This window comes from Neurospora hispaniola (assembly GCF_033458365.1).
Source record: "Neurospora hispaniola strain FGSC 10403 chromosome Unknown B0T23scaffold_1, whole genome shotgun sequence".
Lineage (NCBI taxonomy): Eukaryota > Fungi > Ascomycota > Sordariomycetes > Sordariales > Sordariaceae > Neurospora > Neurospora hispaniola.
Window position 1 is genome coordinate 3,308,486 of NW_026944406.1, and position 22,637 is coordinate 3,331,122.

The 22,637-nt window shown below is 52.1% G+C and overlaps 7 protein-coding genes and 1 non-coding gene across 8 annotated transcripts; 5 read left to right on the plus strand and 3 right to left on the minus strand.

The window, feature by feature from the left end:
* Positions 1-743: 743 nt before the first annotated feature.
* On the plus strand, positions 744-2,219 carry B0T23DRAFT_401119 (mitochondrial import receptor subunit tom-40; the record flags this gene model as incomplete). Its single annotated transcript, XM_062838554.1, has 5 exons — positions 744-891; positions 1,056-1,140; positions 1,296-1,374; positions 1,433-2,071; positions 2,121-2,219. 5 exons carry the CDS (start codon positions 744-746, stop codon positions 2,217-2,219), a joined length of 1,050 nt encoding a protein of 349 aa, XP_062697179.1.
* Positions 2,220-3,231: 1,012 nt separating this feature from the next.
* On the plus strand, positions 3,232-3,325 carry B0T23DRAFT_t19. Its single transcript has one exon. It is a non-coding gene; the product is annotated as a tRNA-His (tRNA).
* Positions 3,326-3,952: 627 nt separating this feature from the next.
* B0T23DRAFT_19695 (ubiquitin carboxyl-terminal hydrolase-domain-containing protein) lies at positions 3,953-7,245 on the minus strand. Its single transcript, XM_062833312.1, has 5 exons — positions 6,852-7,245; positions 6,693-6,794; positions 6,253-6,627; positions 5,536-6,199; positions 3,953-5,467 (listed from the first exon to the last, which is right to left on the minus strand). Exons 1-5 carry the CDS (start codon positions 6,963-6,965, stop codon positions 4,134-4,136), a joined length of 2,589 nt encoding a protein of 862 aa, XP_062697180.1. The 5' UTR covers positions 6,966-7,245; the 3' UTR covers positions 3,953-4,133.
* Positions 7,246-10,087: 2,842 nt separating this feature from the next.
* Positions 10,088-12,223, plus strand: B0T23DRAFT_370127 (acyl-CoA dehydrogenase/oxidase). Its single transcript, XM_062836574.1, has 3 exons — positions 10,088-10,516; positions 10,584-10,660; positions 10,730-12,223. Exons 1-3 carry the CDS (start codon positions 10,493-10,495, stop codon positions 11,982-11,984), a joined length of 1,356 nt encoding a protein of 451 aa, XP_062697181.1. The 5' UTR covers positions 10,088-10,492; the 3' UTR covers positions 11,985-12,223.
* Positions 12,224-12,611: 388 nt separating this feature from the next.
* B0T23DRAFT_19778 (Spo12 family-domain-containing protein) lies at positions 12,612-13,745 on the plus strand. Its single transcript, XM_062833327.1, has 3 exons — positions 12,612-13,088; positions 13,184-13,270; positions 13,380-13,745. The coding sequence occupies exons 1-3, from the start codon at positions 12,865-12,867 to the stop codon at positions 13,501-13,503; spliced, it is 435 nt and encodes a 144-aa protein (XP_062697182.1). The 5' UTR covers positions 12,612-12,864; the 3' UTR covers positions 13,504-13,745.
* A 303-nt stretch (positions 13,746-14,048) lies between these two features.
* On the minus strand, positions 14,049-15,491 carry B0T23DRAFT_306752 (P-loop containing nucleoside triphosphate hydrolase protein; the record flags this gene model as incomplete). The annotated part of the gene is made up of 6 exons (XM_062834395.1): positions 14,049-14,637; positions 14,703-15,134; positions 15,194-15,218; positions 15,274-15,288; positions 15,354-15,382; positions 15,463-15,491. 6 exons carry the CDS (start codon positions 15,489-15,491, stop codon positions 14,049-14,051), a joined length of 1,119 nt encoding a protein of 372 aa, XP_062697183.1.
* A 353-nt stretch (positions 15,492-15,844) lies between these two features.
* Positions 15,845-17,500, plus strand: B0T23DRAFT_370133 (uncharacterized protein). The gene is made up of 2 exons (XM_062836575.1): positions 15,845-16,761; positions 16,825-17,500. The coding sequence occupies exons 1-2, from the start codon at positions 16,069-16,071 to the stop codon at positions 17,377-17,379; spliced, it is 1,248 nt and encodes a 415-aa protein (XP_062697184.1). The 5' UTR covers positions 15,845-16,068; the 3' UTR covers positions 17,380-17,500.
* Positions 17,501-17,656: 156 nt separating this feature from the next.
* Positions 17,657-18,817, minus strand: B0T23DRAFT_425009 (UreF-domain-containing protein; the record flags this gene model as incomplete). Its single annotated transcript, XM_062839881.1, has 2 exons — positions 17,657-18,549; positions 18,655-18,817. 2 exons carry the CDS (start codon positions 18,815-18,817, stop codon positions 17,657-17,659), a joined length of 1,056 nt encoding a protein of 351 aa, XP_062697185.1.
* Between the last annotated feature and the right edge of the window lie 3,820 nt (positions 18,818-22,637).

Genomic DNA, 22,637 nt, shown 5'->3' on the forward strand with positions numbered 1-22,637 from the left:
GGACCTAGACATGAGGCAACACCTACCCCACCAAAAGATAATGACCAGGTTCTCCATCATCGGAAACCTACCTCTACCTAAACAGACTTGAGATGCAAAGGGAATCAAAGCGGTATGCTACTACAAGCTCTAAGGGTCGTCGCAACGTGGACGGAATGGTTCGTGTCACCGACAGCGTAGAGCCTGCGATCCAGATCCAAGAAAGTTCAAATGCGACCAGAATTTATCGGTTTCCGTGCCTTTATCGTTTCCCCCAATCTGCCTACCTGTCGTCATCCCGAGTTCTCCATCCTCACCGCCCGACCGGGGTTAGGGGTGTGGGTGATTAGTCTTGGCACATGCGACTGTTGAGGAAGCACAGGCCAAGTGCCCCAGTGCACCAGTCTCCGCAGCCGCCGCAAGGCCGCGCAGGAGCCAACAGCCGAGCCGGGGCTACACTAGTGTGTCCCTAACACCGTGAAATTTTTGGCCCAGCTTGAAGTTCCTGTCCCGGGCGCGGGTCTATGACAAGCTTGATCGGAACGGATATTTTCATATCGTCGGACAGCTCTCTCCCCATCCAAAGCGACATTCAACCAACCAGGCTCCGGGACCGTCAACTGGCGACAAACTCGCGTCCACCACCCATCCGCAACCCTTTCGTCCCCACGCAACACCACTGCAGTCGAACGACACCATCCGTTGCGTCCTCGATTCCCACCAACAACGTCTCGTCGTCCTTGTCTACTGCGACCGTTACAATCATGGCTTCGTTTTCCACCGAGTCGCCTTTGGCGATGCTGCGCGACAATGCCATCTATTCGAGCCTTTCCGATGCCTTCAACGCCTTCCAAGAAAGGAGGAAACAGTTCGGTCTTTCCAACCCCGGCACGATCGAGACCATCGCCCGCGGTGCGTTGCTGCCACCATCCACATCCAGCCTTCGAAGATCCCCGACGCCGTCGGCGGGGAGTGCGCGGAAACAACATAGCGTTATACTGCGGCACTCCACGACGCTGCACTGGCCGGCTCTTTGTTGGAGTAATGGGCAATCATTGCTGACAATGCCTTGACAGAGGTCCAACGCGATACCCTCCTCACCAACTACATGTTCTCTGGCCTCCGCGCGGACGTCACCAAGGCTTTCAGCCTCGCCCCTCTGTACGTTGGTTTATTCTAATTGTGGGCTAAGGATCAAAGCAGGCACCGCATTGCCAAGTAGGAACATTGTCCGCTTTGCGCATTTGATCCTGGGGTTTTGAGCAGCTATGGTTCTGGCAAATCTTCTTTGAATAACCGCTGACCGATAACCCAAGCTTCCAAGTTTCCCACCAGTTTGCCATGGGTGAGAGGTTGAACCCTTATGCCTTTGCTGCTCTCTACGGAACCAACCAGGTATGCGCTTGGAGTATACCCGGGACTAGAAAGACCAGCTTTTAATCCGCATCAACAGATCTTCGCTCAGGGTAACCTGGACAACGAGGGCGCTCTCTCGACAAGATTCAACTACAGATGGGGCGATAGGACCATCACCAAGACGCAGTTCTCGATTGGTGGCGGCCAGGATATGGCCCAGTTTGAGCATGAACACCTTGGCGACGACTTCAGTGCCTCCCTCAAGGCCATCAACCCCTCTTTCCTTGACGGCGGTCTCACCGGTATTTTTGTCGGCGACTACCTCCAGGCCGTCACTCCCAGACTCGGCCTCGGTCTCCAGGCCGTCTGGCAACGTCAGGGTCTCACTCAGGGCCCCGACACCGCTATCTCCTACTTTGCCCGCTACAAGGCCGGTGACTGGGTTGCTAGCGCTCAGCTCCAGGCTCAGGGTGCTCTCAACACTTCCTTCTGGAAGAAGCTGACGGATAGGGTCCAGGCTGGTGTTGACATGACCCTATCTGTTGCTCCCTCTCAGAGCATGATGGGTGGTCTTACCAAGGAAGGCATCACCACCTTTGGTGCCAAGTACGACTTCAGAATGTCCACCTTCAGGGCTCAGATCGACTCCAAGGGCAAGCTCAGCTGCTTGCTCGAGAAGCGTCTTGGTGCCGCCCCCGTCACTCTGACCTTCGCTGCTGATGTTGACCACGTCACTGTAAGTCACATGGCCTCTTCTATGTACGCTTCTGCTAACCCCCTTCAAGCAACAAGCCAAGCTCGGCATGTCCGTCTCCATTGAGGCGTCTGATGTCGATCTCCAGGAGCAGCAAGAGGGTGCCCAGTCCCTTAACATCCCCTTTTAAACTGGAATATGTATATCGGGGATGAAGAACACTGGTCGATTGGGCCAGCATCTGGTTTCCGCTCCACCCTTGCACTCTACTCATTGTGTTGACAACGTAATCTAATCACACACGATGCCCACCTTGTACCAAGGAACAGAAAGGGTGAGGGTCATAGCTTTTCACCGTCCCTCACTACCAACGCCATTTCTGTTTTTTGACCACATTCTCATCACATCATCTAGTACAAGCTGGTCACGGCGAGTTGCCGTGGGGAAAATCGAAAGTCGGACGTTGCGAACCTCCCCATCGCAATGATCCCACATGACTTGGGTCTTTGCATACGAGTTTTACGGAACGATAGACATCTCTCACCACATTTTCCACTTTAAAAAAGAAACTTCCTCTCGCGCTATGCATCTCATCACCCGGCGCTTTTATCTATGGTTTTTCCCTTGGGAGAGCAAACATGAAGGGGAAAACTTTTTTGTGTATTATAGACAGGTCAATCAGGGAAGGGCGTGTGCATTGTTTCTACGGTCTGCGCATTCTCGGGGTTGACTAAAACTTTGGGGACGGGCAGTACGTTTGTGTCATGAATATGAAGAAGGTTTACATACTTCTTGTTGCAGTTGTATTTCGTTCTTGGTGCTATTGCACATACATCTATCCAGCCATGTCAACAGTGAACGGGTATGAAATTCTAAGTGGGGTTTGGAAACATTGGGAGGAATAACACAGACTTTCGTGAACGAAGCGATCATTTCACGACGATGCCTACCTCGCTCGATAAACAATATGACACATCACCTGCGGTATGTCATTACGCAATAAACAAAACACATGAGCACGACATCTCGATTTGTTGTTCCTCCATTGCATCGCACAAAACCTACCTAGTTTCAATCCAGATCACCAGCATTCTCACCATCCTACTCCATCAATAGCATCGTTGCCATTTACCAAGACGAGCTTCCCTGGCCGTGAGCACTTCGATTATAGGAGTAAGCGCTGACCAGAATCTCAACGAAGCGGGATTGTAGTATAGTGGTCAGTACTTCTCGTTGTGGTTCGATTCGATCATACAACGATCCGAGAGGACCCAGGTTCGATTCCTGGCAATCCCAACTTTTTTTTTTGCTTTTTTTTCGCTTTTTTTTAGTTTGTTCCTTCAGCCTACCACCTCCTTCCTCTCTTGGAAAAACATAGATAGGTAGGTACAGCACGTAGCAATGTCTAGGCAGTATTGATTTTGTCGTTTTCTTTTGAATTTCAATCCTGTTTTTTTTTTTTCTTTTTAAGTCAGCGGATGTTTCTTGGATAGCACAGTGCTGGGTGTGCGAATGGAGTCCACACGGAAAAACTCAGATAGTGTGGTAGTGTTTCTTTTAGTTTGACAAGTTATCAATCTCGACATATGTGAACGGCGACTATGAGAACAACAACCTTTCCCGTTCCATATGTCGAGGTAATTGAAGCTATCAGGTTTTGACATTCCTGGTGGTGCTGGGGGCCTAAGACACGATGGGACACGCTGATTATAATTCACGGTCAAGTACCATAACCGTTTCATGCTCCTGGCAAAACCAACAAGACACGCATATAAAACAACGGGAGACCGCAACACAGACAGGCGCGGGAAAACTTACTTGCTTCTCAGCATACCTGTGCATGATCTACTAGTAGTCTCCCGGTTTTTTCTTCTTCGCTTTTCTATGCCTCGAAGAATCAAGTAAAGCTGAGAAACATGATCTCGTAGCTGATACACCAACGCCATGCCATGATGTAACGAAGAGACGACAGTCCCAACGCGGAAATGCTTTAAGCAGCCAAACCCAGCCAGCCCCGGAGAATGCACCTTCCCATCCTATCCGTCCATTCCCTCCCGCCCAGAGAAAGACAAAGAAAGCATTAAACCCGAGTGCTGGAAAGTCCTTACATGACAGCGCACTCCCGATCAGGGACGCCATCCTTCCCTGTCTCCTTACTCTTACCCAACTTATCTCCCTTCTCCTTCTTGCCCTCCTTATCCTTGCTCTTCTCCTTCGTATCATCCTTATCCCTACCCTTGTCCTTCTTAGACTTCCGATAGTGGTGTAGGTGGTGATGGCCTTCCTTATCCTTGCTCTTCTCCTTCTGGTCCTTATCACTCACATCCTCAACCTCCTTGACCTCCTGTTGCTGCTCATCACTGCCCCCTTCCGATGAGTTACCAGCGCCGCTGTTGGCATCCTTGTTGAGCGCGTCCCTACTGGGCCGCGTCAGGCCCCATCGCGAGATGGTAAGACTAATGCGGGTTTCGCCAGCCTGGCTGGTGGGTCGGGATTTGCTCTTGAACTTCGCTGCTGCCCGTCCAAGTCTCGTTGAGGTACTCTCTTCCGGTGGTGTAGAAGGTTGGATTGATGGTGCGCCCACATCACTAGGAGTGATGGCTGTTGTTGTCGTGGTATCGGAAATGGCAAGACTGCCGCGTCTGGATCTACCTGCCCGCAAACGCCCTGCGCTTCCTGTTCCATATGGATCATCGTCAAGACTGAGACGCGCGGGCCGTTCAAGCTCTGTACTAAAGCGAATGTTGGGACCGCCACCGTTGTGTACGAGGGTTGACGCGGAGTCAAAGTAACCACTAATCGACCTTGACATCCCGCCTGGCCGCTCCGGAAGGGGTTCCATGCTTCTTGGCGTCCCTGGTACACCGGTAACCACGGTGGTCGATTCGTTGTAGGAGGGTGGCTCGCCAACAGACCCATCAGTAGAGGCTGTGGTGACGTCCACCATCGGGACGATCTGGTAAAACAGCAAGTAGGGCATCTCTTGTCTGAGAGAGTCTCTAATATCGTCGACATAGGACACTCGGTTGTCCAAATCCAAATCGTCGAACTTGACCCATTGTGCCTCCTCGTAATCCGGCGGCGGGTCATGTTCATAACGGCGATTGTCTGTGAGAAGTTTCGGTGCCACACGAGCAAATGCAACATAGTGCCCGCTGTGAAGAGAGTCGCCGCGGTGGCAGACAACCGATTGAAGCACGAGTTTGTACTCTTGACTTAACCCATTGGACTGCTTTTCATCATCGTCTGGCATCATGAAGTGCGGCAGCCGCATGGAGTCAGGGATATCGATGAGAGTATTCTGTCGAATCGGAAAGCCGGTTTCTGTCATGGTATACCGTTTCAAGCAAATGCCGACCACCGGTCGTTGGTTAAAATGCCGTGCAACCTCGACATCGTTGCTTGGTTCACCATTAGAAGCAGCAGTTGCATGCCATGCTACATTGGATTTGTCAGTTGACCAATCAAATTCCATGAGACTTCCATCCAGGGGGGGTCACACTCACGAATTAACCTGAAGAACTGCCAGGCAGGTATTGTCACGGCCTTGACTACAGTCGAGCTTGTCCTTTTGGCCTTCTGGAGCAGAGTTTTGTTCTCTGCATCCAGTGGGGGCTTTCTGTCCTCCACCACGATGCGCTGTATAATACTAGTAGAGCGGTGTCGAGGCGCGGCTGGTAGCTCGGGTCTTGCCGAAGTGATATCAAGCATTGAGACCGGAGTGCGTGTCGTCGAATCCTGTGATGTCCATCTTCGCTGCAGATTTGGGCTATTGTCGCCTTGGTCGCTCGCTTGACCATCTTCATCCTCGCTTAAGAGCCGTTCAGTTTCGCGTGGGAGAGGGCCCCTTTCGTCATCCCCCTTCTTTTCCTCCACGCTATCTCGGAAAACGTCGACTTTGTTGTTAAAATATTCTTCAAGGCAGTCTTCCAACTTGATACCCTTCCCATCAGGATCCGGGGGAACGGCGAGGTTGAGTAGTCGCTCGTGGACAACTTTGTGATCGTCTTCGTCCTTTTTACCTTGGTGAAAGAGATCGACTTGGAGAGCTAGGAGCGGCAATTGCAAGGTCTCAGTGATGAAGGCGAATGCCTCTGATGTGTCTTGTTGTTCGAGTTCCTGGGCCTCCTCCCATCCACAGGCCGCCAAGGATTCTTGGATGAGCTGGGTCTGGAAAAACACGATTAGTTTATGGAGCCACATCCATCGCCATTCCCACATACCATATCTGTGTGTATCAACATCCCACTCCTGAGCATGTTGACCCATAACCTAAGTAGTGCTGCTAGCCTCCCATGGTTCTCATCTGCCGGATCGTTCTTCAACATGCATTCAAAGGCTGAAAGCTTGGCAAACATGGCAAACAACAAGGCATCGAGGTAGCAGGTGACGTTCCCCCGGTTTTCTGCGCCTTGCATGCTAATTTTGGGGTTGTATGGTTGTATGATCCCAGCAAAGGCTTTTTGCTGGAGTCGGATAAGTTCAATCGCTTTGTCGATATCGCCGTTGGCAAATTTAGAGTTGAGTGAGAATCGGACTACTTGTTCTGAGATTTCGGTGTAGTTAAGCTCTTCTAACTGCCTGGTGATTTCGGCAATCTGTAATGTATCGTTGTCACATCAGTAACCTGCCTCAAAGCAGCCCCGGCAAATTATACACATACCTTTGAAGCCTCCTTTTCTACCTCTCCTTTTTCTCGTAGTGCCTGCTTGACGGACTCGGGCCTGAATATGGAAAGCCATGCCATGTCACTCAGGGGTCGGCTCTGTGCAAAGTCAGATGCGGAAGACGGACAGCTGAAGGAAAATGAATGACAACGAACTTTTGGGCCTGGCTCTGTAGATTTGTTCCTCCGATGAAGGTCATTTTTTTCACGTACACTTCGAAACTTTTTGGGCACCAAAGAGGTGGTTTTGGTGCCCTTCAGTTTCTCCATGATGGATCCTGGACAACGAGGTTAAATGATCAAAGCTGAGTGATTGTGCAAAATCAGGCGGTCAAAATAGGCGATGATTTCTGAAATTGTGCTATTTCATGATCTGGGAACCAGAGAAAGTCAGGAGGTCGGTAATTGGGCGCTGGGCGACGTAATAATCGAGCGTCAGGACGTCGAGAGAGCCCTGATGGGCAGTGACGGTCGAAGCTGTTCCAGCCCTGTTTAAGGCCTGCTGAAGTCCCTGACGAGACGCTAAGCACGCCAAGGTACGCGCCTAATGTGATATATTCGGGTTCGTCTCGTTGTTTGTCGGTCTCTGGTCGCTCGGTGTTGTGTACGGGTATGGGGCTGTTGTGCACTGTTGTGTATTGGGTAAAAGTAGAGGTTGTTCTGGTGGTCTAGACCCTACGGTGGCTTTAGGTCTGGCTCGCAGGGCAGTTCGAGGTAGTGACTATAGATTTAAACCCAGATGATTGCGCATAGGTAGGGTTCGGTGATAGGGTAGGGTCGTGGTACGCAGACGGCGAACGGCGGACGTCGAGGTTCGGACGAGGGCAGGCTTATGACGACGTCAATGGGCACGGACAGACCGACGGGAAAAGTCTGGGGAAGCGGGCTGGATTGCGAAAAATAAGATGGAAGGTCGAGAGATAAGGTAAAAGGTACGCTTGGTTATTGGATGTCTGGTATGGGGCCCCCGCTTTCTTCGTTCGGGGTCCTGGATTCCTGGACTGCGTCGTCGGACTGTACGTAGAGGTACTTGTTAGATCATATCTGCACATTCGACTTGCGTAAGGACATGCCCTGAGGCCCAGTGATGCTTCGAAAAGGACATCCGCTATCAAACCGGCGCGTTGACAAAACCAAGCCTCAAGAAGCCTGCTGCGCCTGGAAATATCGTGGAACGCATGGTGGGGGTAAACATACCTTGAGGAGGGGTTGTCGGGTTTGGTTCCTGTCCCAGTGGAAATGTTCCAAAGATACCATTCGGGGAAGATTCGCATGACGGACGGCCTACCTAGCCCCTGACGAATGACGGGGTGCGTGGTTGTGGCTCTGTTCTAGCGCTGGATGCGCTAGAGTAGCGTATGTAATCATTGCTGGAATAGGCCTAAACAGATCGACATTAAGCGGACAATTAGTCTACCTACACTAAAGGTTGTGCGCATGGATCACGCGGCTGAGGATCGGCTGCGCGGGGCAATGACGATGGGAACCCGACATCACCTAAGAGCAAGTACACTAAAAAATTCGAGACAACCTAACATCTGATTCCCGTCTCCAGGCAGCTCGCTTTCTTCCTTTACATGGGCAAAATGGAGATTTCCCATGGAATATTCCATGCAGCAGGCAAACAATCATCGACATACTGACTTCCAGAGACGAAGACGGGGTAGCCACCATTGATACACCTCCAGCCCTAAAGTCTTCCATCATTCAGATGGATAGCTCTTTTGTCTGATGCCCGGACCCCTTGTGCCCTGATGTCATGTTTTCCAGTTCCTGTTCTATGGTGCCTGACCTACCGTGCCTCCTTGTGATTCGCACTTCATCACGTTCCCAGTCTTTCAGTGGTGGTTGGACGCAGAATGGCTACCTACACTGAAGGTAGCGAGGGCAATTGGGTTAGTATCTCCATACTGTGTAAGTGGATGCCTATTTCATCTGTTTCCGTGTCTAACTGGAGCGTTTCTGGCAGAATGACGATATGACGGCCGACGTTGAACATCATGGTCCCCTTTCTCCAGTTTCAACGTTTCTTGGGCTCTTCCAGGCAACAGATTTCATTGGTGTTGTGAACACTACACTAGCAGCGCTAGCGCAACGCCGCTGTCAGTGGAGGCGACATGCGGAACAGGGAGGTACCATGGCTTTGAATCCCCTCGTTGGGTCCAACCCCAACAACCTTCGCGGCGCCAATGGATCCGCTTGTATCCCGTCTGAATGACTCCTCCCAATGACGTTGATTAGCTTTTGTACACGGGGTTCGCCTGAGACCGCGAACGCTGCGTATTCAGCAACCCAGCTTTACTACCTTTATGTGGCAGGATCCTAGCTAGGATACTGTTGACAGCTTTTGCTACTTATCTGCCTTGTTCCAAGGTTGCCGTCGTTGGGTTACCTCCCTGTGGTAGCGAATACGGTGACGACCTCAGTCTCAACCGTAACGCACATAGGATTCGTAACCACTCATGCTTCTTGTGGGTATCGTGACCAGTTGCTAGGCATCAAGGTGCGCTGTACAGTATTACTCATATGAGTGGAACGCAATGGACAGATGACTGCGAGCAAACGAAATTCGATTTCTATACATGTTGACCAAGGATACAAAGTACTGTGATACTGACAACCCCCAATGTGGAAATCACGGCTTCTCCACAAGGTACTGTTCAAAACAGAAAACAGATTGAAACATGAGCAAATACTTATGGAACAGCACAACTGTTTTGGTGTTGGTTTGTTAGCTTGATACACTAGGTATTCCAGGTAGTGTACTCTAGACGAAGTCTATCCTAAATAGTCCCAAAGCTTAGAAGGACAAATCAAACTGGCAGAGTACGGATGGTAAAGACATTGACAAGAATTCAGACAATATATTTAACATCCAAAATGTCATTTCCCTGGTAAGACTACGCATTAGTTAGATTTGAAAACGCCCAGGAAAGTTGCCACAAAGTCTTCCATGAGCTGACAAACAAACCAGTATCAGACCGTACACTGATAGTGGAGTTTTTACGGGAGTGATTACCCCTACCCTACGCGAGTCCCTCCAATCCAATTCCCTTGAATTCATTCCTCTTGGGGTACACAAACTCCTGAGAAGTTCCGATTATAGACGGGAGCTTAAGTGGAAATATCTCTTCTCTAGCTCTACTTTACACAATTCGAACACGCCGAGTATTGTAAACCGGTTCATTGCCAGAGGTTGTGAGTACCCGATTATGACAGGACGGTGGCATCGACATTGGGAATACAACCTTCAGGATCTGCATCGACAACGAACTTTCACAATGCTACCAGTCTTCGGATCTGGCCGGACAACGTCGAACGGCACACTATGTGATTGATTCACTCAGCCTGGTAGACCTGGGTCTTCTGTCGTGAGATCCAGAGTCTCGGAACTGAAACTCTCTCTGTTGTGGTTCGATGATCAAGTTGCTTGGCGGGCCTTCCCCGCAGTGCCCGCTTCCTCAGCTCGCCGTTCGGTCACCCTGGCGCCCAGGCGCTCTCCACACCCCCCAAGCAATTGACTCCAATTGACTGCCGGCGGGAGACATTGTGCCTCGGCATCGGCATGGATGGGCTGGCTCCTTAATCCGGGGTAGATCGTCTCTCCCCGGCGGGAGGAAGACCAGCTTTAGTAAAATCGAACGACATTCCCATGAAATGTCCGCTTTTACTCTGGTTCCCTCCCTAATGCTGGCAGCTCTGATTGATTCATGATCCTTTCTTCTCCATTACAAACCACCTGTCTTCTTTGCTTCATTTGTTGTTGATTGACATCACCGCCCAATCCAAACATCATCATGTCTACCCAGATTCCCATCGCTGTAAGCTATCCGTTACGCACTGCATCTCACCCACTCCAATTACTGAACATTCATCTTCTGCCTGTAGGTTCGCAATCGTGTTAGTGAGCGAGCCAAGAAGACGCTGGACGTCGTTGCTCGCTTCGTGGAGGAGGACTGCATCCCGTAAGCATCATCTGCATGGATCCGGTTTCTGTTCGACATCATACCTGTCTAACACCGGCCTGTCACAAGCGCCGATACGGTCTATGAAGCCCAAATCGGCGTTGGAGACGCAAGATGGGAGGCCCACCCCCAGATCCTCGAGGATCTTAAGGCCAAGGCAAAGTCCTTGGGCCTGTGGAACATGTTTCTCCCCAAGGGTCATTATAAGGAATCCCCTGGCTTCACCAACCTTGAGTATGGATTGATGGCTGAGTGGTTGGGCAAGTCCCGCGTTGCATCCGAGGCCGTCAATTGCGCTGCTCCCGACACTGGTAACATGGAGGTTCTGGCCAAGTACGGTAACGAGGAGCAAAAGGCCAAATGGCTGAAGCCGCTTATGGACGGCAAGATCCGCTCTGCCTTCTTGATGACTGAGCCTCAGGTGGCTTCTTCGGACGCCCGGAACATCGAGATGAAGATCACCAAGGACGGCGATCACTACGTTCTTAACGGCCAGAAGTGGTGGTCAAGCGGCGCCGGTGACCCTCGCTGCAAGGTCTACATTGTCATGGGCAAGAGTGACCCCAACAACAAGGATCCCTACAGGCAACAGTCCGTCATTATCGTTCCATCCGACACCAAGGGCATCACCATCGAGCGCATGCTTTCCGTTTATGGCTATGACGATGCTCCTCACGGTCACGGCCACATCACCTTCTACAATGTTCGCGTGCCAGCAGCCAACCTCGTTCTTGGCGAGGGCCGAGGCTTTGAGATCATCCAGGGTCGTCTGGGTCCCGGTCGCATTCATCACGCCATGCGCACGATCGGTGCCGCTGAGAGGGCCTTGGAGTGGATGCTCATGCGCATCAACGACCCCAAGAAGACGCCCTTTGGAAAGCAGCTGCGGGAACACGGCGTCATCCTGGAATGGGTCGCCAAGTCTCGCATTGATATCGATGCCGCGCGCCTTGTCGTGCTCAACGCCGCCATTAAGATGGACGAGCAAGGTCCCAAAGCGGCGCTCACGGAAATCGCCCAGGCCAAGGTCCTTGTTCCACAGACGGCTTTGACTGTCATCGACCGCGCTGTCCAGAGCTTTGGTGGTGCGGGTGTCAGCCAGGATACTCCCTTGGCTAATATGTGGGCTCAGATCAGAACTCTAAGACTGGCTGATGGTCCGGATGAGGTCCATCTGCAACAAATGGGTCGCAACGAGAACAAACGCGGTAAGGCCGTGACGGACAAAATCAATGCCCAGAAGGCCAAGGCAGAGGAGTTGAGGAAGAAGTATGGCGCCAAGCGCACTGAAATTGGATCAAACATCAAGCACTCCAAGCTTTGAGTTGTGCAGTCCTCTTGGCCAATTGTTACAGCGTTCCAATAGAAATCTAAGTTATGTCAATCATTCAGAGACTTTCTGATAGGTCTGTGTATGCTGGAGTATGATGGAGTCGTTGCTGGCTCTGTGAAGGAGGTGACCCGTTGAAAACCCATACAGGGCCTCGGGTCCCATTGAGGCGAGATATGGTATTACCGTCCAGTGTTCGGTTTCTCAGTTTGCTCGGAATTTGATCATTGTCCATTTCCATGTTCTGTTGACAACATCCCAAAATTCTCCGAGGAGCGAGACAACACAGCAGGCCCAGACGCAGGGGCCACGTTCCTGCGTCGGACGGGAGCGATCAGTGATGATGTCTTGTGGGTCCAAACAGCAAGGGAGGGTCATCAAGGTGGAATGAACGAGCCCGTTGCCCGGTCGCTGTCGCCCAAACAGGCAGTCTGTCAACAAATTTTACCACCGACACGACGGCTATCATTACCAGCATTCCACATGGCAACTACTCAATCCTTTACTCGTCATTAGATTCTCCCCTTCCTTCCGCACGATCTTTTAAGCCAGCTATACCCTAAATCCAACAAACGAACCTTTTCCGGACCTTGGCATCATCAAACCGCCCACTGTTTTGCCGATCTTGGACTTGCCCCGCGCATCAACTTTGACTTCGACAGTCGCATCTGATTCACTCCCAAACCGTCTGCGCCCAGCCTTCGAATCGAAGAAAACCAGACCACTTCAGCATTTCAGTCTCTCTTCACTTTCAAAAACCACTGGAACGCAGTGCCCATCCTTGAATTCTTCCACGTAACCACCACGGTCTCGCGCACAACCCCCACTCGTCTGCCATAACACCCAAATCACGATCACCACTTCTGCGATCAAGATGTCTTCTAACACCGCCCTGTTTCCCAAAGACGCCAACATGGCAATGGATACTGCTATGTCCGGCGAGCCCATGGATATGACGCCCGAACAAAAACCCACCTTGTTTGCCGCTCCCTCAGCAGACAACAAGGCGACCGATACGTCAGCACCCATCAACAAGTCCGACTCGATGAAGACCTTGGAATACCACCGCCAGGTCTTGCAAAACAAGATGGAGATTGAGTATGCAACTTCCCCAGTACCACCCCCCCTCCCCCTGTTACCACGTACCTTACTAGTATAGTCTTCTAAGTAGCTAATACGGTTCATCTACAAAGCCACACCAAGTACGTCTCTCCGTCGGACAACATCATGAGTCCCTGCACCGCCAAGCTCAGCGCCTTTCGCAGCAAGCAGGCTGGAAAGTATGTTATACCAAGCTACTTCCCCCATGATGGTGATGATGATCATGATCATACCGTCACAATATACCTGCCCAGTTATGCTAACGCCTGGCTTTCTGCCTAACAACAGGGTCAAGCCGAAGTCGCTCTTCGCCCAAGCGTCGGCTAAGAAACTCGAGGGCACGACGGCCATCGGCAACACAGGCACCACAGGCACCACCAACAACGGACTTTTCGGGGTGAAGCAGGATTAGACGACTGCTACATCCACTTATTTCCTTTCGATTCCGTGTGTTACATCGTTTGCGATGCTAAGCGTAGCAGGCCGAGCTGCGTTGGCTTACAAGGACATTAGCGAGGCTTGCATTTGGCTAGCAGCTGTCTTTGTATGGAAGCCGGTGTCTTCCAGTGCGCTTCTGACATCATGAGAGTCCACAAAGATCTCTCTTTTAGAGTTGTCCTATCTCTTTCCTTTGTTTTTTTTATGACGTATCGCAACTAGGGCGTTTGGGCAAAATGGCTTCGGGGATCATGTGTTTTTCTGTTGTTACAGCCATCAGAGAGGAAGGAAATCAGAGGTTAGGGATGAAAGCAAACAGAGATGGGCTTATGTATGCGCCCATTGGGCGTCGTTTATGAATGATGGAATGATAACGACAAGGTAGCCAATATGACGGCTTCTACAACGGTAGTCCTAATGCCATCTTCTGTTCAAAATCGGCTGATTGTGTGGACGTGTGATGGATGTCGTGGATCTATTTTGTGACATGTTTGGCTTGCCTATACCATAACAGGCCAACTAAGCCTTCCACCCACTGACTATATACACGACATCCTCATCCGCCACCGGATGACCCAACCCCACCCTCTGGGGGATATGCCTAGCGCTGGCGCCCCAGACCAGGGCGTACTTGAAGGTCTCTTTGAGCGTCCTGTGGATGCGGTCGCACACGTCCTCGATGGTGCTATTACTTCTGACGATCAGAGCTTCGCTAAAGTCTGGGTCGGTGCCCTTGCGCTTGGTGTAGATGCGGATCAACTTGAGCTCCTTCCAGCAGCGGTCGATGACGTCCTGAATTCCCAGGTCGAGCTCGCAACTCATGACGCACGTGTACGGCTCACGCGCAAGCTTGTCGAGGAAGTCCAGGGACACGCTGTCGATCTTGTTGTAGACGTACAGGCACTTGATGTACTTGCGGTGGTCCTTCATGATCACGTCGATGAAGTCGTCGACCGTCACGTTCTCGTCGCGCACCAGGACTTCGCAGTTGAGGATCTTGTAGTCGCGCAGGATGTTCATCACCATTTTCTCGTCCAGTCCATTCTTGGGCGGCGTCTGGAAGGTGATCTTCATGCCGCCGGCCTTTTTGGGTTTGAGGTAGATGTTTCTAGGGAAAGGGGGATTATATCGTTAGCGTAGAAAAGTAACAAGGGAAGGATAAAGGGGGCGTACGGTGGCTCCCGGTTGAGTCTGATGCCTACAGCCTCCAACTCGGCCTCGAGGAGGGCCCTCTGCTCAGCACGTTTTGTGGCGTCCAAAACCATAAGAATCAGATCGCTTGTCTTGGCGGCGGAAATGACCTGTCTTCCTCTACCCTTGCCCTCGGAAGCACCCTCGATGATACCGGGCAGATCGAGCAGCTGGATTTCGGCACCGCCATATTCGAGCACACCGGGAATGGCTGTCAGGGTCGTGAAAGCGTATGAGGCGACTTCGGACTTGGTCTTGGTGACCTTGGATAAGAACGTCGATTTACCGACTGACGGGAAGCCGACCAGTGCTATACGAGCATCACCACTTTTGCTGACGTCGAAACCGGCACCTGGACCGCCGCCCGAGCCCGGTCCTGGCTCGAGTAGTTGAGCGCGGAGACGAGCGAGCTTTCTGTGGATGGGCGTTAGTGAGAGTCAATATCAAGGATGGCTTGGTGTAGACTCACTTACCCCTTCAAGAGACCCAAATGATATTCTTTGGTTTCACCAGGTCAGCAAATGATGTTGGAGACAGGTGATAAAGAGCGTACCAGTTGCCTTGTTCTCTGTTAAACTTATGTTAGCGTTTATGGCTTTCAGTCAATTTGTTTGCATAGGGACGTGGTCTTACTCTGGGTTTTCCTCATCTCCTCCTCAATCCTTGTACCTCATGGTCAGTTTGACTAACTTCATCAACTCGAACACGCAGGCACCGGGGAAGCGTCAATGGTGCAGCTTACTCCTTGATCTTTTCCGTAATGTTCACCATCTTGGGCGGCTTAGGACAGGTCTGTCCTTGGTATCACTTTACAAAAGAAAACAAAGACTGAAGCGATATGACTTGAGGTAAACACCAGGCTGGCAAGCTGATGAGAAGTGAATCGGCCCTGAAAGTGAAATTCAAGGTTGATGAATTACACGCTGTAAGGAACAGTAATATCAAACACATCAGTGCGCACCCCACGTTCCCAAGTGGCAGAATTTCCCGGACAGGAGGGGCAGCAGAAGTGGGTTTTGTCTTTCACCGCCTTTGGAAGACCCACAAAATCTGCGGGAGCGGAGTGGGTCTCTGCCAGCCAAGGTCGGCCCAGGCTTGGAAATTCTCCAAAGTCCAACACCCCTGGAATCTCGGAAAAGAGTCTGTGCTCTGCGAGTTTGGCCTAGACAACAAATCCTAGACCAAATTCGGCGTCATTGTCTTTTTCCACTTGTCATCGCATTTGCAGCATACGTATCCGCTACCCTCTTTCTACCCTGGCAACAACGCACGCGCATTCAAAAGGCCAACTGAGTACCGATACTTACTTTCGAACCAAATCGCCTCTGGAATCCCAATCCGACATACCATGGCCGAAGTCGATACCAGGCCAGAGGAGCCTGTCTCCGCCGTGATTGAACAAGCACAAGCCGGAGAAGACGCGACAGACGCGCAGACGCAGGAGCTTGCTCTCACCACAACCAACACCGAAGTCGCCGCCCAAACAGAGAAGAAGGTCAAAAAGATCATCCGGCGCAAGAAGAGACCGGCGCGACCTCAAATAGACCCGGCGCTGGTCAAATCCGAGCCGCCCCCGCAGACAGGAACAACGTTCAACATCTGGTACAATAAGTGGTCCGGTGGCGATCGCGAAGACAAATACCTATCCCAAACACACGCAAAGGGAAGATGTAATATCGCCTTGGATACTGGATACACGCGCGCCGACGGAGTAGCAGGATCATTCTTCTGTCTGTTTTTTGCGAGGGGCGTCTGTCCCAAGGGCCAGGATTGCGAGTACCTCCATCGACTACCTACAATTCACGACATTTTTAACCCCAATGTGGACTGTTTTGGGCGCGACAAATTCAGCGACTATCGCGACGACATGGGCGGTGTGGGCAGCTTTAGCAGGCAAAACCGGACGATTTACATTGGCAGAATCCACGTGACGGAGGACATTGAGGAGATCGTGGCGCGTCACTTTGCCGAATGGGGACAAATAGAAAGAATACGTGTGCTCAACACGAGAGGTGTGGCGTTCGTTACCTATTCGAATGAGGTAAGCCGCGGTTGCTAGCATTCTGCTTGGATGTTGAACTCAGTACTAATTCGCTGGTTACAGGCAAACGCCCAATTTGCCAAGGAAGCAATGGCCCACCAGTCACTGGACCATAACGAGATTCTCAACGTTCGCTGGGCGACAGCGGATCCCAACCCCATGGCGCAGAAGCGCGAGGCGAGACGCATCGAGGAGCAAGCCGCCGAAGCCATTCGACGGGCGCTGCCTGCCGCGTATGTTGCCGAGATCGAGGGCAAAGACCCAGAGGCGCGGAAACGGAGGAAGATCGAGAGCAGTTACGGCCTGGAAGGATACGAGGCGCCAGACGAGGTGCACTTTGCTCGGGGAAAGAATGCGGTCAACCCAAGGGGTCGCGAAGGGTACGAGCTGGAGGATCAGCAACTGCTGATGCTCGAAGCTGGGGAGGCTGGAGGGTGGGGACAGGAGCAGGAGGAAGAGGCATATCCTCAGGAACAACAACAGAGTTCCGGTGGGATCTTGTCTGGCAGCACGCTTGCTGCGCTACAGTCTGCTAGGGTTGCAGTTGCGGCAAAACCGAAAGCACCTGTCTCGGCGGGACCGCTGGTGGCTTATGGTAGTGACGATGACAGCGATTGAGACTTGACTGGGAAGAAGTTATTCGGTAATGATGATAAGAGAATGAGGCAGCAGAAGCCAGTGCATATGTGCCATTATTGGCATAGAAATAATAAGATACCAAGTTAAGAGCGTTCGAACATGTGACGTACAAGTTTGTGGTCATGATTTGACTCCTCCGCCCCCTTTTCCAAGTAAACAAAACCCGTTTCCCAATCACAATCCGTCCATGTACCCCTTTTCACCCTCGACTCCCGATGCCATCCGCCGGTCCCCCCCCCCCCCCCCCCCCCCCAACTTAACTGTTGAAGATCCTCGAATAAAGAACCTCATGCCTACCAATCCACAAATCCATAACCGGCACGCTCTGCCCCGCCTCCTCCACGCCTCTCTCCCACTCCTTCTCCATCAACGCCCCAATCATCTCCTGCACCTGCCTACTCGCCAGCGTCTTCTGCGCCTGGTAGGGGCCAAACATGCCCGCCCTCACTGCCGCACTCACCAGCGCCTTCACGTGGCTAAGCAAATAAACGTAAGCTGTCTGCTCGAGCGAGAGCCCGACGAGGGCGCAGATGGCACCGAAGAGGGGCGGGAGGTGGGCGGAGACGGGTGGAGGATCGTTCCACCCGCTACTTCTTCCGCCCGATGTCGATGGATTGCTGCTACTGCTGCTGCTGCTGCTGGTGGTGGTGGAAGACGGTGGCGCCCCTGCAGATCTAAGCAAAGCCGAGAAAGGCTTGAGAATGGCAGCCGCCGCTTCGGCAGAAGTAGACGAAGGCGGTAGTGACGAGGACAGAGAACGTTCCCAGATGGAAAGCAGCGCTCGGCCCTGAGCGACCGATGCTCGACGGCCGACGGTGCAGACGATGGTTGCGTCGAGGGTGTCGTCTAGCAGGGCGAGCTGGGCTGGGTCTCGGTGGGCGGCGAGGACGTAGGGGAGCGTGGTGGAGGCGTAGGAGGAGAGGGAGAGGGGGAGGAAAGAGGTGAAGGAGGGTGGTGGAAGTTTGGTTTTGGGTAGTTTGTTAGTGACAAATGATGTAGAATGCGAAGGGGAAGAAGATTTGTTGTGGGCGAGGTAGGATTCGAGACCGCTGCTGAAGGCGAAGGATCCGAGAGGCAGCGCGGAGTCGGAAAGGAGGAGGAGGAAGTGGTTGGCTGTGGAGTGGAGGATGGTTTGGGACGGGGAGGGGACTGGAGGGTTTGTGTTAGTGAGGGTTTTGTGTTATGATGAGAGTCTTGATTGATGGAGTCGAGTACAAGAAAGGAAAGGAAAGGGTAGAACAAGGTGCAACTCACCTAATATCACCCCAAGATTGGACTCTTGCACGACACTCCGCTGTTGCTGAGCCTGTCTTTGTCTCTCTTTGGCTTCTGCCAGGCGTCTTTCTAGATCGGCGATCTCATCTTCAATTACTTCGGCATCGTTGGATAAAGCTCTCTCATGTTGTAGTTGTGACATATTTACTGTCATGGACAAATTCGGTGTTATTTTTGCGCTATTCGTGAGGTGACTGGAGAAACTTCTCTTGTCATGGGTGGTGATAGCAACACACCGCTGGGTTCGTTGATGGTTGTTGTTGCTAAGAGGCATTTGTAAAGCGGGGCAACCCTGCGCTCTCTTATCAACGATGCATCGTTTCTTGCTATACCTAGAAAATCAATATTGTGGGTGAACGCCTCAATCGAACGAAGAACCAAGATGAGCGGAAACCATCGGCATCAGATGTGATTATTTGGTTCCATCGCTTCGGTCATGCTGTGGACTCGTCGCTAGCTTTTCTCATAAAAGATGGACGCCGAATAACACTATTATAATAGGCACAACGTAGCGATCCCTAGATAAGGAAACCCATATCCCCTTGACCCTTGAACACCACGCAATGCTTCCTCCTGTGATATAAACAGTGACCGTAACCCAACCAATTCCAGCCTGCCCGTTGCAGAACCGAGCTCATCTGACACCCGGCCTCTACTGAAGCCTTTCCCTTGCCACACGTTTGCCCGCCATGTACATATGAAGCTACAGACATTATCGCCACGAAGAATAAGTGGTATGTATACCTCTATTAAGGCCACAGGTTCTCCTTATTTCTGTCGCCCAGACCCCTCTCCCTTTCGGCTCTTTTGCGCTGCAATCGAGCAATGGCTGCTGCCCGGCGATCTGCGGGAAGTGTTGTGGATGCGGACGTCTTCGGAGGGGGTGTTATGCTACCGACGTTCCAGACAGAGCTGCTGTCAATGTCAAACCCCTCCAAACGCGCAATGTTTGAATGCGGCACCACATCTGGTTTGAAGGGCTCAAGATCCGGCACCTTGAAGGAGTGAGAAGTGGGAGCCTTGAATGGCTCAAGCTCGGGCACTTCGTTGGAGAGAGGCCGGGCGATACGCGTCATCCTAGCTGTTGGCAATTGAGAGCCAGCGTTAGCAGCAGCTGTTGCCGTCGCCTTAGTGCTCGTCCATGGCTTGTTCAGCTTCTTGCCTAGAATGTCCTCCAAGCTGGACTTTGTGCGGAGAGTCCTGGCAGCGGCAGATGTGCCGGCTGTCGTGGTAGTCCCTGCTGTTGTCCTATGTGAGGTGGCTGCCCGCTCAGGCTGGCTGGTCGTCCACAAAGGTGCTTGTTGCTTCGCGGCTTCACCGAATCCTAGAGGCTTTTTGCCCATGTCTGCCTCTACCTTCTCTCGAAACGCACGAGAAGAAACCAACGCATCGTCCTCGTAGCTGTACCGCTTGATGTCGCCCGTGTTGGTCCTGATTCTTTTCTGGGCTCCGGCAGCTGGTGCGGGAGCCAAAAGCCCTCGTTGAATGCTTGTTTTCCTGAGCGCATCTAGCTCCTTGAACAGCAATGTGCTCTCCTCCTCGGCTGATTCCAGGAACTTGAGTGCCTCTTCTCGGTCATTTGCCTCCTTGATCTTGTCGTGGCTTGCTTTCAATTTCGCCTCCAGGTTCTTCATCCGCGCCGCCCACTTGGACTCGATCGTCTCTGCCTTGAGGGTTGCAATCTCCTGCTGAAGTTCGGATATTTTGTCGTTCTTCTTTTCCAAAACCTCCCTCGCTTCGACATATCGGGATTTGGCGTCCTCCTTTAACTTGTTATAATCTGCCCTGAGTTTTTGAAGTTCATTGTCCTTGACCAGATTCTCATTCTTGGATTCGGCCAGCCGTTTCTCCAAGTCCTTGACCTTGAAATTGCTCAGCACCACCTCACTGTTGAGTTTCTTATTCTCCTCGGCGAGTGCGGTGGCTCGTTGCTCGGCGAATTTGAGTTCAGTCTTCATTCGGCCCCGCTCATCCCGAAGCTTTCCAAGTTCCCTAACCTGTGACCTAGCCTTCCTAAGCTCTCGCTGGGCCTCCAAAAGTGTCCGATGAGTTCTTGGCGATGCAATCCGTCGTTTGTATGAAGCATGGCTCCCGGCCTGATAGTCATTATGATCCTCTTCATCTTCGCGCAGTATCTCCTCCAATTCCTCGACCTGGGCCCTGTACTCTTGCGCCAAAGCCTTTTGCCGATTAAGCTCTTCTATCAAGCCGTTGTTGGGCTCGACACCACCTCGCTTCGAATAGACATTGACGTGGCGCGTCATCTCGGCAATTTGCTCCTCCATTTGCTGGACCCTCTCCTGTTCCTCCTTGAGCTTCTTGTTCAAGTCAACGGCCTCGGCATCTTTCAGTTTGGCGTAGGACTTTGCGAGTTGCTTATATCTAACCAGCTTCTCCATTTCCGCCCTCGCATCCGCGTGGTACTTTTCGAACTCGGCCTTCCAGTACCTTCCAGAACGCGAGTGTGGTTCGTTGAGATCGACCGTGGCATCTGTGATATCTGTTTCAAGATCCGAGTCGTCATAATACTCGACATCATCTTCATCCCATGCATCTTCGGCCGAAAACGTCTTGACACCAGGATCTGCGGTTTGCGGCCTGGTCCGTGAATTTTCGAGAATTTCGGTCAATCGGGTCTTTGGTTTCGAGGCCTGACCGTCGGTGCCAAGGCCACCCGTCGCGGTCAAATCCAGGGCCGAGCCCGCCTTAACGCCATGACCAAAGGAAACGCGTTTGCGACGGGCTGCGCCGACGCCTGGAGTCAAGAGAATGCCGTTGGGTTTCGTCGGTGATCGATGAGGACCGGGCATAGGGGCGGTTTTTTTCGAGTCTTTGGCGGGTGTGCCGAACAAGGCAGTCTTCAAGGCGCGCACAGCGAAGACCGGCGCTGGAGTATCGGGGACATCGAGCTGGTTGGTAGATTCATCTGGGCCAAATGGTCAGACTCAACAATGAGGAATAAATGCGCTGAGGCTCCTGCAATGGCCTGCAACCGTACCGGCATCGGGTGCGCCCTGTGCATTTTGCGCAGTCGAGTTATTGTTTCGCCGCAACGCCCAACTAATCATTGTGTCGGTCGGCGATGGATGAAGAAGCTGAAGCGAAGTCTAGCGCAGCATACTCTGGGCGGTCGGAGATGGGGGAATAGGCCCCTCGAATACGGTTCGCGCGATAAGGTGGGAGAGTTGGTTGATGGTGGCTGATGGAGGGTTGTAAATGGTAAGAATGAGATCGGATTCGCGCTCTGCAGGTGTGTTTGTGTCGCAGTCGGGAGCAATGGGAGTGGGAAGAACTAATCCTGTTTGATGGGCGAGTGGGTGATTTGTTTACTCTTTCCCTGAACAGGACAGACGGGAGCCAATGAGAATCGGGATGAGAAGTGGAGGACGAACGGGATAAAGCTGACCTGATGGCACGTCCCGCCGTCCGTTCCAGCGTCCTGTCAGTGTAGTCAGTGCTATTTCAAACAAACAGATGGGAGCGCGGCAAAGATCTCAATCCAGATTCCCAAGTGGGACTGCAGCGAGGGTCTCCACTTGTGCCTCTATTTCTTTGCTCCGACCCCACTTGCAAGTGTTCGCCACGGTCCATCCCTCGGTCTGAGAACCCGCTACCCAGCTACTACCTACATACCTAGAGGTAGGTACCTACTGTGAAGATAAGTATGTACAGTAAAGACCCCTGCAAGTGCAACCACCCCCAAGTGCAAAAACCCCCTAAAGTGCAAAAGAATTGGGTGGCCGGAATTGATTTCCCATACTAAACCTGCAAACTGCAAAGTGCAAAGACTCTAGCCCGGATTTGCACCTACAGGGGTCCAATCTTGGTGGGAGAGAACACTTATACCTATTTACCGAGGCTCTAAGGTCCCACTTTTTAATATAGCCGAGCGTCTTTAAGTAGCCGGAGGGGGCTTTATGGTCTGTGCACCAGATCCCCCAAGTGCAAACACCCAGAAAGTG